Here is a 15,667-nt window from a genome sequence, read left to right on the forward strand (position 1 = left end):
AAAATTATCGCTAAACATCGTAGAATATCGTAAATTTCTCTAAAATCCTCCTTTTTAATAGTGCATTGTTAAACATCGCAAAAAATATTGACAAACATCTCTAATTCTCAAAATTATCATATTTTTAGTTATATATTGCAAAGTATATCGCACTAAATCGCTAAATATCGAGAAAGCACCCTTTAACTCATTTTCTACCTTATATATTGCTAGACATCGGTAAATATCACATCATTCCTAACCTTTAATTTAGCTAATTATCGCAAAACTAATTGCAATATATCGATAAATATCGCAAAAACATGAGAAACTTAGAAAAAAAGATACAAAAACTGCAACAATACTCAAGTTCATCTTTTGATAGAAAATCAACAAAACCCAAGCTAAAATGTGTAGATCTATTCAACACAAACAACATACAAGTAAACTCAAGATCATTTTTTAGAGAAGAAGAATCACCCATTAATTTAGGTTGAGGTATGGATCTAGGCAGCTGTAGTGGGCGAATAGGGAGGTCCGACGTGATGTTATAGTGGAGGTTAGGGTGGTCCGATGTGTTGTTATGGTGGTTGGTCGACGTGATGTTGTGTGTGGCTAAGTAACCTCTGTAGAGAGAGATATAGAGAGAGGGGAGGTTTAAATGAATTAGAGTATTTTTAGTATAGGGTGAAAGATGAACTTAAGTTTGAGATGTTAAAAATGAAAGGAATTATTTTGTTATAGAAGGCACATTTAAACATGTAAATCTAAATTTCTATTAGTAAAGCTAATATAAAGATTTAAATTTTCTTTTGATATCCCCTTAGGAGCTGGTACTCTCTATTTTGTAGTTAAAATAACAAAAAAGTTCAAATAGAGAGTCATTTTTATTATTGTTGCTTTAATCATACTCTCTACTTTAGTTAATATGAAAATTTGTGTTCTTGCAAATGCTTATAATTTTCTTTAATATCAGTAAAAAAAAATAGAAATAATAGTGCAGAATTTAAAACTTGACACAAGAGATTTGTATGTGGTATCAGTGCTTCTCCAAACGCTACTAGTCCATGGGGCCACGCCCAGAAAATGAAATCAATTAGTAAAGTATCAAAGATTACAAAAGCAATTGACTTAAGCAAATTTATACTCCCTCTAATGATTGGGCACAATCCTTTGTAATCCACCTTGCTAATCTGATATTTAAAACACACCAAGTAGTGAACTCCCTTCAACTATTGATGGGTTCTTACTTCCTCCCAAAATAAGGCTTAAAACAAATCTTTCTGAAGATATATGCCCACTTTCTCCCAAAATGAGAGTTGGAAAAGTCTTTTCCCGAAGACACACACTTGTTCATAGCTTCTCTTCAACCTATTTTATGAATAGTATGAGATCATAATAAGAAAACTAAAACTTAGTTGAACACTCTATATTTTTACAAATGAAACACTCTTCTCACAAAGAAAGATATGACAATATGAGACTAGAAGAGATAATAACGTTTGGTTGCTCTCTAAGTCCTATTTATAGAATATAACAACCTTAGAGACAGCCACAAAAATAATTTCTCAGCTGTACAAAACTTTTTTAAATGATTTCTTGATTTCTAAGCTGTAAGGTCGAAAATAATATTTAGCCCTTTAAAAAATATGATTAATTATACCATCATTATTTTTAAATAATTATTTTTATTTATATTAAGTTCAACTCTTTGTAGGTAAAATATATGGTTACTAACGACAACTAATGGATAAGGCAGATAAGGCGGTCAGCAGGTGCACGAAAGCACAGCCAAAAGATATTTTGTTTAATTTTTAGTTTTTAATTTGTCGATTTACCATTCGCTTTCAAAATACAATTGGCAGGAACGGGAAACAAATAGAAGGATGCCACGTGTCAAGAAACCATTGGTATAGCGTCTAACTACTGACCACCTTCGAGGAAGGTGGGTCGTCGTGATTAAATATCCCATTCCCATATTCCTGCTCTGCAAAGGCAGTAGCCCCAACCCAACATCTCTTTCCAAAATGGACCGACCCACTCTTCTCACTATCTTCGTTCTCTCTCTTCTCTCATCTACGGTGCTGCCCTCCGCCGTGAAATCGAAGGAGGTCAAAGACGAAGATCTTCTGATCCGTCAGGTTGTTTCGGAAGGAGATGATCATATTCTCAACGCCGACCACCACTTCACCAGCTTCAAGCACAACTTTGGGAAGACCTATGCTACCCCGGAGGAACACGACTACCGCTTCGACGTCTTTAAGGCTAATCTTCGCCGCGCAAGGAGGCACCAGAAGCTTGACCCTACCGCCGTTCATGGAGTCACTAAGTTTTCCGATCTGACTCCAGGTGAATTCCAACGGACGTTTCTCGGCCTCAAGCCTCTCCGCTTACCTACCGACGCTCAAAAGGCTCCGATCCTTCCTACTAACGATCTTCCAGACGACTTTGACTGGCGAGATCATGGTGCCGTCACGGAGGTTAAGAACCAGGTGAGAATCTGCTTTTGTATTTGATCTTAGCTGAAGATAATTTGAATATCATTTTTATCTCATGCTCTTTTTTATGATCGGATTGAAAACTAGGGTTCTTGCGGATCGTGCTGGTCGTTTAGTACCACGGGGGCACTAGAGGGAGCTCATTTTCTGGCCACTGGAGAGCTTGTTAGCTTGAGTGAGCAACAGCTTGTGGATTGCGACCACGAGGTTTGACTTTTTTTCTTTCCTAAAAGTAACATATCTAGTAAACTTGAAGTTCATCGGGACCTGATTTAATATGTTGACTCTATAAGCATAAATGTTAGGAAACTGAATACTGATAATTTTCTTATTTGACTCTGTTAGAAATTTCTGAAACTCTTGAATTTTATTTTTGTGTGCTGCACATATCTGTTTATTGTGTATAAAATGAAATATGAAATTGAAAAAAGTTTACTTGTGTTTCATATTTGGATTATTTTGGTTCACTAACGATGGTGATGCTTGAAGAAGGTAGCGATTACTTAGAGAGCTTTAATAATCTTTGGATTAGTTTCAATGAAAATATTTTGAAAGTTTGTTAACACGCATAGTCAGGCCTTCAACAAAATATTTCAAAATTTTTTAAAAAATTTAAAAGTAAATAATGAAAATGTAGACTATCATAAAAAAAACAAAAATTATACTAAAAACTTCTCGTGAATGTCGAACTAAATAGGAATTTACCGGAACAGCCGTTTGTACTATAGACTTTTCCAAAAATATATATAACATATGGTGACCAAAGTTTGATTTAGAATTGGGTTCTCCGACTGCTAGTAAAGCTGGGATGTCAACTTTGACAATTTTTCTATGCTAAGGGAACGGTGAAGAAATTACTTGAATAAAGTTATCGTTATCTAGAGATTATTATCTATGTCAATTAGTAAAATCACACATGTACTTCTTGCAGTGCGATCCAGAAGAACAGGGTTCTTGTGACGCAGGCTGTGATGGTGGGCTGATGACAAATGCCTATGAGTACACAGTCAAGGCCGGTGGACTTCAGCGTGAGGTGGACTATCCCTACACTGGGTCCGATCGTGGTACCTGCAAGTTTGACAAGACCAAGATTGCTGCATCAGTATCTAACTTCAGCGTTGTGTCTCTTGATGAAGAGCAAATCGCTGCAAATTTGGTGAAGAATGGCCCCCTTTCAAGTAATTACTTCTAACATATCTTTCTGATTGGCTCTTGTCAAATTTAAAAAGAAAAATAAAATGGTGGTGGTAATAACGATTTCTTAATTTTACTTTGCAGTTGGCATCAATGCGGTTTTCATGCAGACATACATAGGAGGAGTTTCATGCCCATACATCTGCGGAAGGCATCTGGATCATGGGGTGCTTTTGGTGGGTTATGGGGCTGCAGGTTACTCTCAGATCAGGTTCAAAAATAAGCCATACTGGATCATAAAGAATTCATGGGGACAGAACTGGGGAGAGGATGGATATTACAAAATCTGCAGGGGTCACAACGTGTGTGGGGTGGACTCTATGGTCTCTACCGTAACTGCTTTGAATATGAAACAAGCATAAAGTTCGTACATCATTAAATTACCTTAGTGCTAATTAATGTGCTACAGCAGCAAATGGGTTATGTAAATATATAAAGTCATGCCTTTTAAGATGGCTTTTATTTCTTTAATGTCTCTCTCTCACTCTCTGGACAGAGAGAGAACTCTTCATGTTTTAATATGGTAATATAGTAATCTGGTGAACGATACTGTTGTATATTGTTCCTTTGGGAACATTTGATCATTATCTAGAACTATTATTAATGTAAACGCTTATGTTAATAATTGGCATTTTAGTCTGTTGTACAATAGTCTTATTATGCTAATTTAACTTGAGAAAATTGGTACTATTGCAAAGATTTTAACATCCATCAGTCCAAAATGAACAGTAATGACCCAAAAAGAAAAGCCCTAATAACCCTTATTCAAAAACCAAACCCTATTGACTAATCTTTTTCAGCTTCTAGGGTTCGAACACCTTCAAGAAACCCTTAGAAAAACTCAGTCTGCTAGGGTTAGAGAATCACACAAAATTAGATATGGAAATTGGGCGGTTAATGTACGGGGAATGCAATCCCCACCCCCATCCCCGCTACCTATTTATAACCCCATCCCCGACCCATCCCCGTTTAATAACCAACGGATTCGGGGTAGGAGAATAACCATCGGTTATGGGGAACCATCGGGTATCCATTAAGGTAAAATGAAAAAAAATAAATTAAATAATTGAAAAAAAATAAATTAAACCAATATTCTCACAAATATTTATTATGCGTTCATAATTCATAGAAGATAAAAGATAAACCTACCTAAAAAAACATAACCTAGTAGAAAATAAAAACTAAATATGTCTCAAAGTTTGAAGAAAAAAAAACAAAAAAATCATAACCCAAGTATAGGATCATAGTTTCATACCTCTCAAGCCTCCCAACAAATTAAAAAGTAAACAAAAATGAAATTAAGAATCGAGAAGAAAATATCTTTACACATGTAATCCACAATGATCATCAGTTCACTATCGTCATTAGATGTTCATAATTTAAGCATATGATATATAATTTTGATTATTGATGATAATCAAAATAATTTTGATTATCAATCATATATATACTATATATATGTTAAGAATAAAAATGAAATTATATATATATATATATCTATATCGGGGTCGGATATGGTGCGGATAGTATTATCTCCGCCCCTGCCCCATCCCCGCTTCGGGTATTGAAATTGTCCCCCACCATCGCCCCATTAACCACCAAGACGGGGAATCCCCACCCCATTAGGAGCGGGTCCCCGCGGTGACCCATCCTCACAGTATAAATTTTTATCTCTACACAAAATGCACAAGAACAATACACAAAATTAAAATTAGAGAGATTAGGGTTAAGAATATCAAACACAGAAGAGGAACACAACGAATTTTCTCAACGTTCACCCCTAAAAAGATGGGCTACATCCTTGTCGAGCTCGCCACTGAGATACTTGAGATTTCACTATCAAATTAGGTAAGGTTACATCGTCTTCTTAATTTCAAGTCACATGTATTTGACTAGTAATCAGTATTACAATCTTTTGAATTTCTTTCTATCTTTCTTCACTATAACTTTGCCCTAACTTCTATTTTGTTTTTCTCTCAAAACAAACGCAAATGGAGCTTAACACTCAGACTCATCATTCTCTCTCTCTCTCTCTCTCTCTCTCTCTCTCTCTCTCTCTCTCTCTCTCTCTCTCTCTCTCTCTCTCTCTCTCTCTCTCTCTCTCTGGATCTTCTCTCTCTATCTCTGGTATGAAGCTCTTCACCTTGATCTAGGTTTAAATAGGCTTAGAAGAGATGTTGGTGAAAGCACTGAGCAGTTGCTGAGCTGAAAAATAGTTGTAAACGTATTAGTTGAGTAGTTAGGGTCTTTATTTGTTCTGCTGTGATCTGAAGCCTTCAAGAAAGTGTTGTAACAACTTATGACTAATTTGATTGCATTTTCTTGAGCTCAATAAGAGGATTCATCTTTACAAATTCCACCTAAATTATCTTATTAAGCAATGATAGTATATATGATCTCATTGGGTTTAAGCTCGATGTCATTTAAGGTCATCCACTATTTCCAATCCCTAGCAGGTTTAAGCTATGTTTGAACTTCGCTAGGGGTACCACTTTAGTCCCCATGTCTGAAGGGTTGTCCTCTATGGGAACCTTTTCCATAGGCACTTCTCCTTATGACACTTTTTCTCTGATGAAGTGGTACTTAATCTCCACATGTTTTGTCATGTCATGGAAAATTGGATTCCTACATAGGTGGATACAACTCTGATTATCAAAATAGATTGTATGATTTTCCTTTAGGAGATTTAGCTCTTTTAGAACTCTTTTAATCCACATTGCTTCTTTAATAGCCTTTGTAGCTGAAATATATTCAGCTTCTGTTGTAGATAATTTCCACCTATTAGAAAGAAATAGGCAAATGTAGACCACCTAGTATCTCTATCTCTAGCATAGTCAAAGTCACAATATCTTTTTATCTTAGTTGGTAATTGTGACTTTCTCTAATTCAAACTTGTTTCTATTGTTCCAAGCAGATACCTAATATCCATTTCATGGCTAACCAGTGAAAGCATTCCTGGATTAGCCATGTACTTAAGTCAGGCCTAACACTTACCATTAGGTACATTATAGATCCGACAACATTTGAATAGGGAATTTTGCTCATTTCCTCATTTTCTTTAGCAGTAGTAGGACAATCCTTCTTAGAAATTTGATATTAACTTGTTATAGGCTAACTAGTCTTCCTAACATCCTTCATTGAGAATTTTTCAATAAATATTAGCACATAATCCTCTTGACATAGAATCAGAGTCCCCTAGTTATTATTTTTGCCTATAGATATACCTAGGATCTTGGTAGCAGTGCCTAAGTATTTTATTTCAAACTCCGTGTTTAGAAATCCTTTGACCAGGTTTACTTTAGCTCTTTTTTTTGCTTATTATCAGCATTTCATCTACATAGAGTATCAAGTAGATGATATCACTGATGTTGTTTCCTTGGAAGTATAAGCATGTGTCAAAGTAACTCCTTTTGAATCCTTGTTTAGTCATAAATTCATCAAACCTCTTATTCCACTGCCTAGGGGACTGCTTTAATCCATACAGAGATTTGACCAACTTGCACACTAGATCTTCCTTTCCCTTAGCTTCAAAACCTTTAGGCTATTCCATGTAGACATCTTCTTCAAGTTTACCACGTGAAAAAGTTATAGTAACATCCATCTGATTTACTTCCACGTCATGTTGAGTTGCAAGAGCTAACATTAGTCTTATTATCTTATTCTTGACTAAAGGGAGAATATTTCTGTGTAGTCAATTCTTTCCTTCTAAGTAAACCCTTTTGCCACTAACATGGCTCTGTAACTCATTGGTTCTCCTTTAGTTCTGCCTTCTTTATGTCTGAATAGCCAGTTGCACGACACTATGCTCTTTCCTTTAGGTCTCTTGACAAGTATCCAAGTCTTGTTCTTAACTAATGACCCCATTTCATCATCCAAGGCATTTAGCCATTTCTTCGAGTCTTTACTGTTTATGGCTTCCTCATAGGTCTCAAGTTCTAGCTTAGTTCCTTCTATAGCACTTAGTAGATCATAGGCAGTATTCTCATCTCAGATGTTATAACTGTACTTCTAGTTTGGCTTAGGGACCCTCCTTTCCCTATCTCTTGCTAACTAATAGTGATTGAGATTCTCTGGTTATGTTTTATCTTGATTTCTTAAGTTTCCACATGAACTATTTCTACCCCATCTTCCATTTGTTCCACCTGAATAATATCCCAGTCATTTCCAGCATTCTTATTAGGTTCGGTTTGTTGAGTAGTTTCTAGTTCTTCAAATCATGGGTCAAAGCTAACTGTGCTACATGCCTTGTTAGTTTTGCTTACATTTCCTAAAACAGTTGGGTTGTTAGAAAATACAAGGAAATATAATCTTCTTAAAAATAACATTCCTGTTGTTTATAGTTTTTAAACCAAGTTTTTCTTTTACCCATAGTTTGTATCCTTTGGTACCTTCTGGGTATCCAAGGTATACACATTTTAGAGCCCTTGGCTCTAACTTCCCAACACTCTGATGTGCATATGCATCATATCCAAAAACCTTCAGATGAGATTGATATGGTGGTTTATCACTCCACTTTTCCTCTGGAGTTTTAAACTCCATTGTTGCAACGTCCTACTTAAACGAACGCCACGTGTCGTGATTACAATATGATAATCCCGTTGACCAGTGTCCATAAGCCAGGTGATTAAAAAACTTATATTTAACTTAATTAAATAAATAACTTGTAATAAAAGCATACTTTACTATAAAACAAAATATTAAAGTTACATATCCGAGATTCCGTAAAAATCATTTTCGAAATATTACAAGTTATTTCATACAAGGCGACCTAAGTGGGAAAATATAATTTCTATACAATTCCATGTTGGACCCAACCCTCCTGGTCTAACTTGGCTGGAACATATACAATTCATCTTCAAAAACCTTGAACTCATGGTTGACTCGATACTACTTTACCCTTGCCCGCATAATAGAGCACCCGTGAGCCAAGGCCCAACAAGACAATAATAAAATAGTATGAACATTAATAAAAATCACATTTCATACATTACGTCTTTGCGTTTATAACTGTGCTACTGCACTGTATATCTTATTATCTCAAATACATTGATGCCACTGCATCTAATGTCTATATGACATAGACTTACCTGTTACGCTCTTACGTCTTCTTTACATATAAGGGCTTAATAGGTTTTATCTTGGTTTTAGTTACCGAGTCTAATCTAGTTATGCCTTACTCACATAACTCTTCTCATTAATTCACATATTACATTATCACATATTTATTGCAATATGTACTTAGGGTAATAACTCTAACTCACAATTCTACATATAAAAAATCACATAACATATAACCGCGCCACCGCGCTATACTCTTTGTGTTTAGTTCACTGTCTTACCTGATTTCCAGCATTTGAGGAGAATTTCAATCCATAGGTGATCCTGACCAAGTGCCGGTATTTCTAGTCACAATTCTTGAGTTTCACACAACAGGGATAATCCCCAAATCACATTTCATAAAAATTCACATGTAAGAATCTAACTCTGGACCAAGTAATAGAGCTCGAAACGAGCTTTCCAATGATATATAAAACGTCCAAAACAGAGTTCAAAGTCAAAAATTATGCCCAAAAGAAAATTAGCTAAATTGAACTGTCGTCGCGGAGTCGTTGTGACCAATTGTCGCCGCGAACAGACCATAAGGTTGCCGCGACGAGCTGGGCAGGGGCCATCCCCTATCCTGGGATCAAGCCTCGCCGCGACGACCATACATCTAGTTGCCGCAGCTGGGCCTGAAAAACCTAGAAATACTAAATTTTCAATACCTTGAAATTTACCTAATTCACTGAAACTTCATATAATCATGCATTCAATTCCCAAACAAATTCAGAGTATAATCAAGTATACAACATCACAATTACTACATGCTTAAACACCCACATCAATTTGACTCATACCTCCATCAACTTACATCATCAAAGTTTAGAAAACTAAACAAAACTTTCAGCTCTAATCTACCATTGACAACAACATCAAACTAAAAAATAACCTGAAAATTAGATTTTAAACCTAACACAATATACTACAATAAAACATAATTCTAACCATGGAATCAACACATAATTCAATTTCAAGAACATAAGACAAAAACACATGCAAACTCAACTTATTAATTTTATTCTTTTTATTATTTTTTTATCATTGTTAGTATGGTTATGCTTTGGGGTGAGCCTTATTATGTTCTATTTTGGTTTTGTAGGAAACTTCACAGTTATTCAAGATGAAACAATAGTTCTTAGGGTGGCGTTGGATTGGTCACTTGGCATTAGAATTCCTCTCCATTCTATTAAAGCTAACTGTTTAGCTGTAATTTCTACTTTTGCTAAGAGATCTTTTCTTTGCAATGATTGTGGTTCTCTTTTAGATGATATTTCTAATTTTTTGTATAAAATTTTTCTGAGGCGTCCCTGATTCATGTTCGTTGGTCGGCCAATAACGCTGCTCATGAATTAGCTGTGCACGCACTCAGAGTAGATGGTGAGCTAGTTTGGATAAAAGATTTTCCATCTTTTCTGTTCGATGTACTTAATACTGATCTTTTTTAATGAAAGTTTGTTCATTGTTAAAAAAATATATTTTTTTTATAAACAAAAAACTTTATAGAACTCAAAACAAGGGGTCTATGATGAAAACAAAGGAATCCACCTCCCTACGCAAAAAAGTAAGGAAAATTTTCAAAAATACCATTCTTTTATGCCTTATTTATAATTTTACGACTCAAAATTTTTAATTTACAAAAATATGCTTGTAAAGTTTTAAAATTACAAAAATACACTTTTCTCTACAAAAAGTTAAAAAACCAACTAAAAAACAACAAAAACGTATCCACGGGATTGGCTCCTGGTAGAATCTAGTCTCTTAATAGATTGCGGTTTTTTTCCCTTGTGTGTCTTTGCCTTAGAGAGACTTTCTACTTTTCGTGTGCTTTCTTTATTAGGAGTCATTTTTCCTCTGTTTGACTGGTCTCATATTTGTCCGAAGTCACTGCTTTCTTTCTTTGGTGTTTGTTTCTGGCCTTTTTTGTTTGGTTAAGCTGCGATGGCTAAGCTCAGCCCTGTGAACGAAGATATTCAGTTGGCCGTTATTGACGAGGATAAGAACAAATTCTTACAGCTTGACACTGCGCTTGAGATGGAGATGTTGGAGCTCTTTGAGGACATTACCTTAGAAGATGTAGTGGCTAACAAGGCTTGTATGGGGAAAGTTATAGGATGCAAGGATATGCCCGCCTTGGTGGTTAAGAAGATTCTTACGGGAGTTTGGCGTATACTGGGTTTTTAGAGGATGAAGAAATGTGAAGATGGAGCCTTGGGTTTCTTCCTTGAGGATGAGGAAGATTGTTCTTATATTCTGGATAAACGACCATGGTTGGTGAATGGAATTTTGTTGAATCTTAAGCCATGGCATGTGGAGGGAGAAGTTTGGGTAGGAGAGTTCAAGGTGGCGAGATTTTGGGTCCTGTTCCATGGTTTTCCAGCTAGATGCTCGACGAATGATAATGTTCTTATTGGCAAAGAAGGTGGGCTCGTATGTGAAGGCTGAAATTAAGAGCAAGAAGGTGCTGGTGAGAAGTGGACATATCAGAGCGTGGATAGAGGTGTGGTTGTCGCATCCTATTCCTGCTGGTTTCTTCTTGACGACAGATGGGAAACCAAAATCGTGGATTCAATTTAAGTATGAGAAATTACCTCATCTCTGTTTCAATTGTAGTAGATTAGCTCATTGAGACAAAACTTGTCATGTTCAGATGGCGATGGTTACTTCAAAGGTGGGTAAAGCAGTCCAGATGTACAACATTTAGATTAAAAGCGATACAGGGAAGAGCAATTGCTTCAACATGAATGGAAAGGGAGTAACAGAAATGATAGTCGATTTGGATGAAACTCATGAGTGGGATATTAATAGAATATGACGTAAGGGAACTTGGAGAAGAAGATCGGTGCCTGAGACATCGAAAACAAGGATTGTAATCAGAAGGGTAAGGAAAAGATTATTGAAGTGGAGACGGTAGGAGCTCCGGTGGAGCTGAGCTATCACTCGTCAGAGGCGGCTCAAGGCTGGAAGGCCACTACTCAGTACTCGATTGCCAAATAGGGTACAAGTAGTAGGCGTGGGAATAAGGTTCTTGGGAATGATGGTGGTCTTGGTGCTGACGTGGAAAAGGAGGGAAAGTTAAAGGAGGTGGAAGAAGATAAGGGGTTCACTGTTGGGCCAGAGATTTTGGAATTACCTCAACCAAATTTTGCTAATGTTAATAAAAGGAACGATTTAATCCCTGATATTGGACCTACTATTGCCCAAAGTCTTGATATTCCTCATGATTGGTTGTGTCTTTCCCAGAAGCCACATTTGTTTCCTGAGCCTACTCTTATTTGTTAGCCTAACAATGATTTAGAAGCCCATAAGTTGTTTATTTTGTGTCTATGGCACCCTGTATCAAGAATTGAAAAGAGCTTATTGGCAATGGCTTTCGGATAAGATCTCTGAGTGTGGAGAGCCTTGGGTTTTGATGAGAGATCTTAATGTTATCCTTGATGATTTCGAGAAGGAAGGAGGCAAAAAATTCACGATGTGCAAAAGGGAGTTTCTCAGAGATTTCTTGTTCAATTCAGGTGGCGTGGATCTAGGCTATGATGGTAGTGTTAGTACCTGGCAAAACTCTAGAAATGCTTGCAATAGAGTTCAGAAGAGACTGGATAGGGCTATTGCTGATGCATACTGGTGTATGGAATTCCTAAGGGCTCGTGTCCACAACTTTCCTATTGTGGGCTCGGATCATGCGCCAATTTTTTAAACCTGTGGGGAGAAACAGTAAGTTAAAGTACCCATTTAGATTCTTTGAAGTCTGGACTTCGAGACCAGATTGTGAGAAAGTCATAGAGAAGTCTTGGAAGAGGGAAAATACTGGAAACGATGACTCTTTACTGCAAAGGAAATTGCAATATACGAAATAATATTTGAAGATATGGAATGACAAAGTTTTTGGCTTTTGTGATAGAAAATTAAAGTTTCTTCGAAGACAACTGGTACATATTTAAAATGAGCTAATTTCCCAATTTAATGTGGAAAAAGAAGATGAAATTCAGATAGAAATTATGGAATTGGAAGGTAGAATGGATTGGATCTGGAAACAAAAGTCTCGAGAAAGTTGGCTCCAGTTTGGTGATGGCAATTCTAAGTTCTTCCATGCTTCGAATGTAATTCGCAAAAGACGCAATTTTATTGGGTGAGTGGAAAACACTTATGGTTTATGGTTGAGGCAGCATGCAGATATTGGGGTCTACTTCCAGGAAAATTTCCAATCGATATACAAATCTACTGAGTCATTTATCGATCAAGTTTTGAGTTGCTTTTTGTTGATAAGGTGTCTTTGGAGGAGAATGAAAGGATTTGTAGGATTCTAGATGACTGTGAGATTAGAGAGGTGGTCTTCAAATTACATCCCTTGAAGTTGCCTGGACCGAATGGATTATCAGGTATTTTCTTTAGAAAATACTAGGGTATTGTTGGAGAGCAAGTCAGTAAAATGGGGAAGGACTTCTTCTCCTTTGGGGTTCTAAACAAGCAGCTTAATCATACATTTATTTGATCAATTCCCAAAGTTCTTAATGCAGATCAGTTTGAGCAATTCTGTCCTATAAGTCTATGTAATTTTGGGTATAAGATCATATCTCGTATTTTGACGGACCGATTAAAAGGGGTGATTGATCAGTTGGTTTCTCCTTTTCAATCGGCCTTTATTCCGGTGCGTTGGATTGCAGAATGTTCTCTTATGGACCATGAGGTGCTTCATTTTATGAAAAATAAGAAAGGAAAAGTAGGGGCTATGGTAGTTAAGACAGACATGAACAAGGCTTATGACCGATTAGAATGGGGATTTTGTTTGTGAGTACTTCAAGCAAATGGATTTAGCATTCAAGTTTGTAAGCTGATTATACAATGTGTTTCTTCAATTAGCTTCTCAAATTTACTCAATGGCACCCCCTTGGCTCTCTTCAATCCTAATCGAGGTCTTCGGCAAGGAGATCCACTCTTGTCGTTCATTTTTCATCCTTTATAGCGATGTGCTTTCTAAACTTATTTTGAGAGCTGAAAGGGGATGAGATCTAGTTGGTGTGCATATTTCGAGGAATGCTAGTCCAATTACTCATCTACTCTATGTTGATGACTCTATTTTCTTTTGTCAAGCCTCGGCAAGGAATGCTGAAACTCTAATGAAGTGTTTACAAAAGTACAAACATTGGTCGGGTCAAGTTATTAGCAGTAGAAATGCGGAGTGGTGCTTTCGCCCAACACTACCCGGAGGTGCCATGAAAAAATTAAGGGGTTACTTGGTATTAGTTGTATTGATCCAAAGGAGAAGTACCTTAGTAATCCCTTCTTCTTTACTGCTAAGAAAAGGGAAGATTATCATTTTTTGAAGGAAAAAATTCTGAGCAGGTTGGAGGGTTGGAAGGCCAAACATTTGTCTCAAGCTGGAAGAACTACCTTTATAAGCTATGTCCTTCAAAGCGTTCCGAACTATTTTATGTCTATTGCTCAAGGCACGTTATGTGAGGAATTAGATTGCTTGTTAGCGAGATTTTGGTGGGTTGGAAATGTGGAGAAAAGGAATTATTGTGCTTTAAAAAGTTGGAATGAGACATGTCAACCTAAAAGGTGTGGTGGATTAGGCATTCGAAGGTTCAAATACATGAAATTGGCTCTTCTTGTCAAGCTATTTTGGCTGATCATGAAGGAGGAGGATAAAGTTTGGGTGAGAGCCTTTTTGGCTAAATATTGTCATACCAGTAATCTGTGGATGGTAGAGAAACAAGGGAGCCACTCAAGATGCTAGAAGAGTTTATTGGAAGCTAGAAATGTGTGTTAGTAGATGGTAATAGTGATCTTTAGGATAGACCTTGGATTCCTTGGAGGTAGATAGATGAAATCAAAGCTAGCTTCCATTTTAAATGCAATCACGCCTTTTAGAAGATAAAAGATCTGTTCTTGGATGAATCTTGGGTGTGGGATGAAAGGTTGATTCGGGAGTATTTTGATGAGGATAAAGCTGCTGATATCTTGAAGATCAAACCTTTATATGAGGGTCCATATGTGCTATTTTGGAAGGCTGCTAAATCAGGTAAGTTCTCAGTTAAGAGCGCTTATGGATAAGCCAACAACATTGATTTAAGGATCCAAGTGTGGTGTGGGAAAGCTTGTGGAAACAGAAGCTACACCCTCGTTTGAAATTACATTGCTGGAAAATTTTGGTTGATACCCTTTCTACTAAGTCTAGGCTTGGTTTTATTCCTAACGACTGCCAATTTCATTGCTTCTGCAATATGGAAAAGGAATCGACTTTTCATCTTTTCTGTCAATGTTCTTTCATTCGTGGGATTTGGTTTAAAAGTCAATGGGGGATCTGTATTGACTGCTTTAATTGGACTAACTTAATGGACTTTGGCAAATAGTAGATTAACTTGGAGGATTATGAGCTAAAATTTTTTACTGCCTGTGTTTGTGAGACTATTTGGAAATGGCATAATGAGATGATCTTTAAGGACAAACTGTGTGAAGTGGAACTGTTTTATAAGGATTGTCTTTCGAGATACAATAATTTTAAGTGCAACCGTATCTAGTTTGAAGAAATTGATGTGAATGATAAGTATGTGCAGATGCATCTTCATCAAATTACGGAGGATTTCTGGTGTTGCAAAGTCGATGCTTCTGTAGTTGATGAAGAAGCAGGTTTTGTTGTTTTTCACAATAATGCTTAAGTTTTTGTAAATAAAAAAGTTTAAAAAGTAAAAATGAAAATTTTTTCCGTGTTAATGTATTTTTGTATTTTTTTTTTAATTTTTAGTCATGTACTCTCCACTCAATATTGTAAAGTTAAAGTATGAGCAAGAGCCAAAGATCACTCTGCACCCAATAGGGTAAAGTAATAGCCTCCACAATTGTTACACTGGAATTGTGGACCACAATAGCTCCAATAGCTTTCTCTCCTCTCACTG

General features: G+C 36.5%; 1 protein-coding gene across 1 annotated transcript; it reads left to right on the plus strand.

Moving 5' to 3' along the window:
• Nucleotides 1-1,726: 1,726 nt before the first annotated feature.
• On the plus strand, nt 1,727-4,314 carry LOC115701384 (probable cysteine protease RD19B). Its single transcript, XM_030629172.2, has 4 exons — nt 1,727-2,471; nt 2,565-2,684; nt 3,409-3,655; nt 3,756-4,314. The coding sequence occupies exons 1-4, from the start codon at nt 2,007-2,009 to the stop codon at nt 4,031-4,033; spliced, it is 1,110 nt and encodes a 369-aa protein (XP_030485032.2). The 5' UTR covers nt 1,727-2,006; the 3' UTR covers nt 4,034-4,314.
• The last annotated feature ends 11,353 nt before the right edge of the window (nt 4,315-15,667 follow it).

The sequence above is a fragment of the Cannabis sativa genome, chromosome X, assembly GCF_029168945.1.
Source record: "Cannabis sativa cultivar Pink pepper isolate KNU-18-1 chromosome X, ASM2916894v1, whole genome shotgun sequence".
NCBI lineage: Eukaryota > Viridiplantae > Streptophyta > Magnoliopsida > Rosales > Cannabaceae > Cannabis > Cannabis sativa.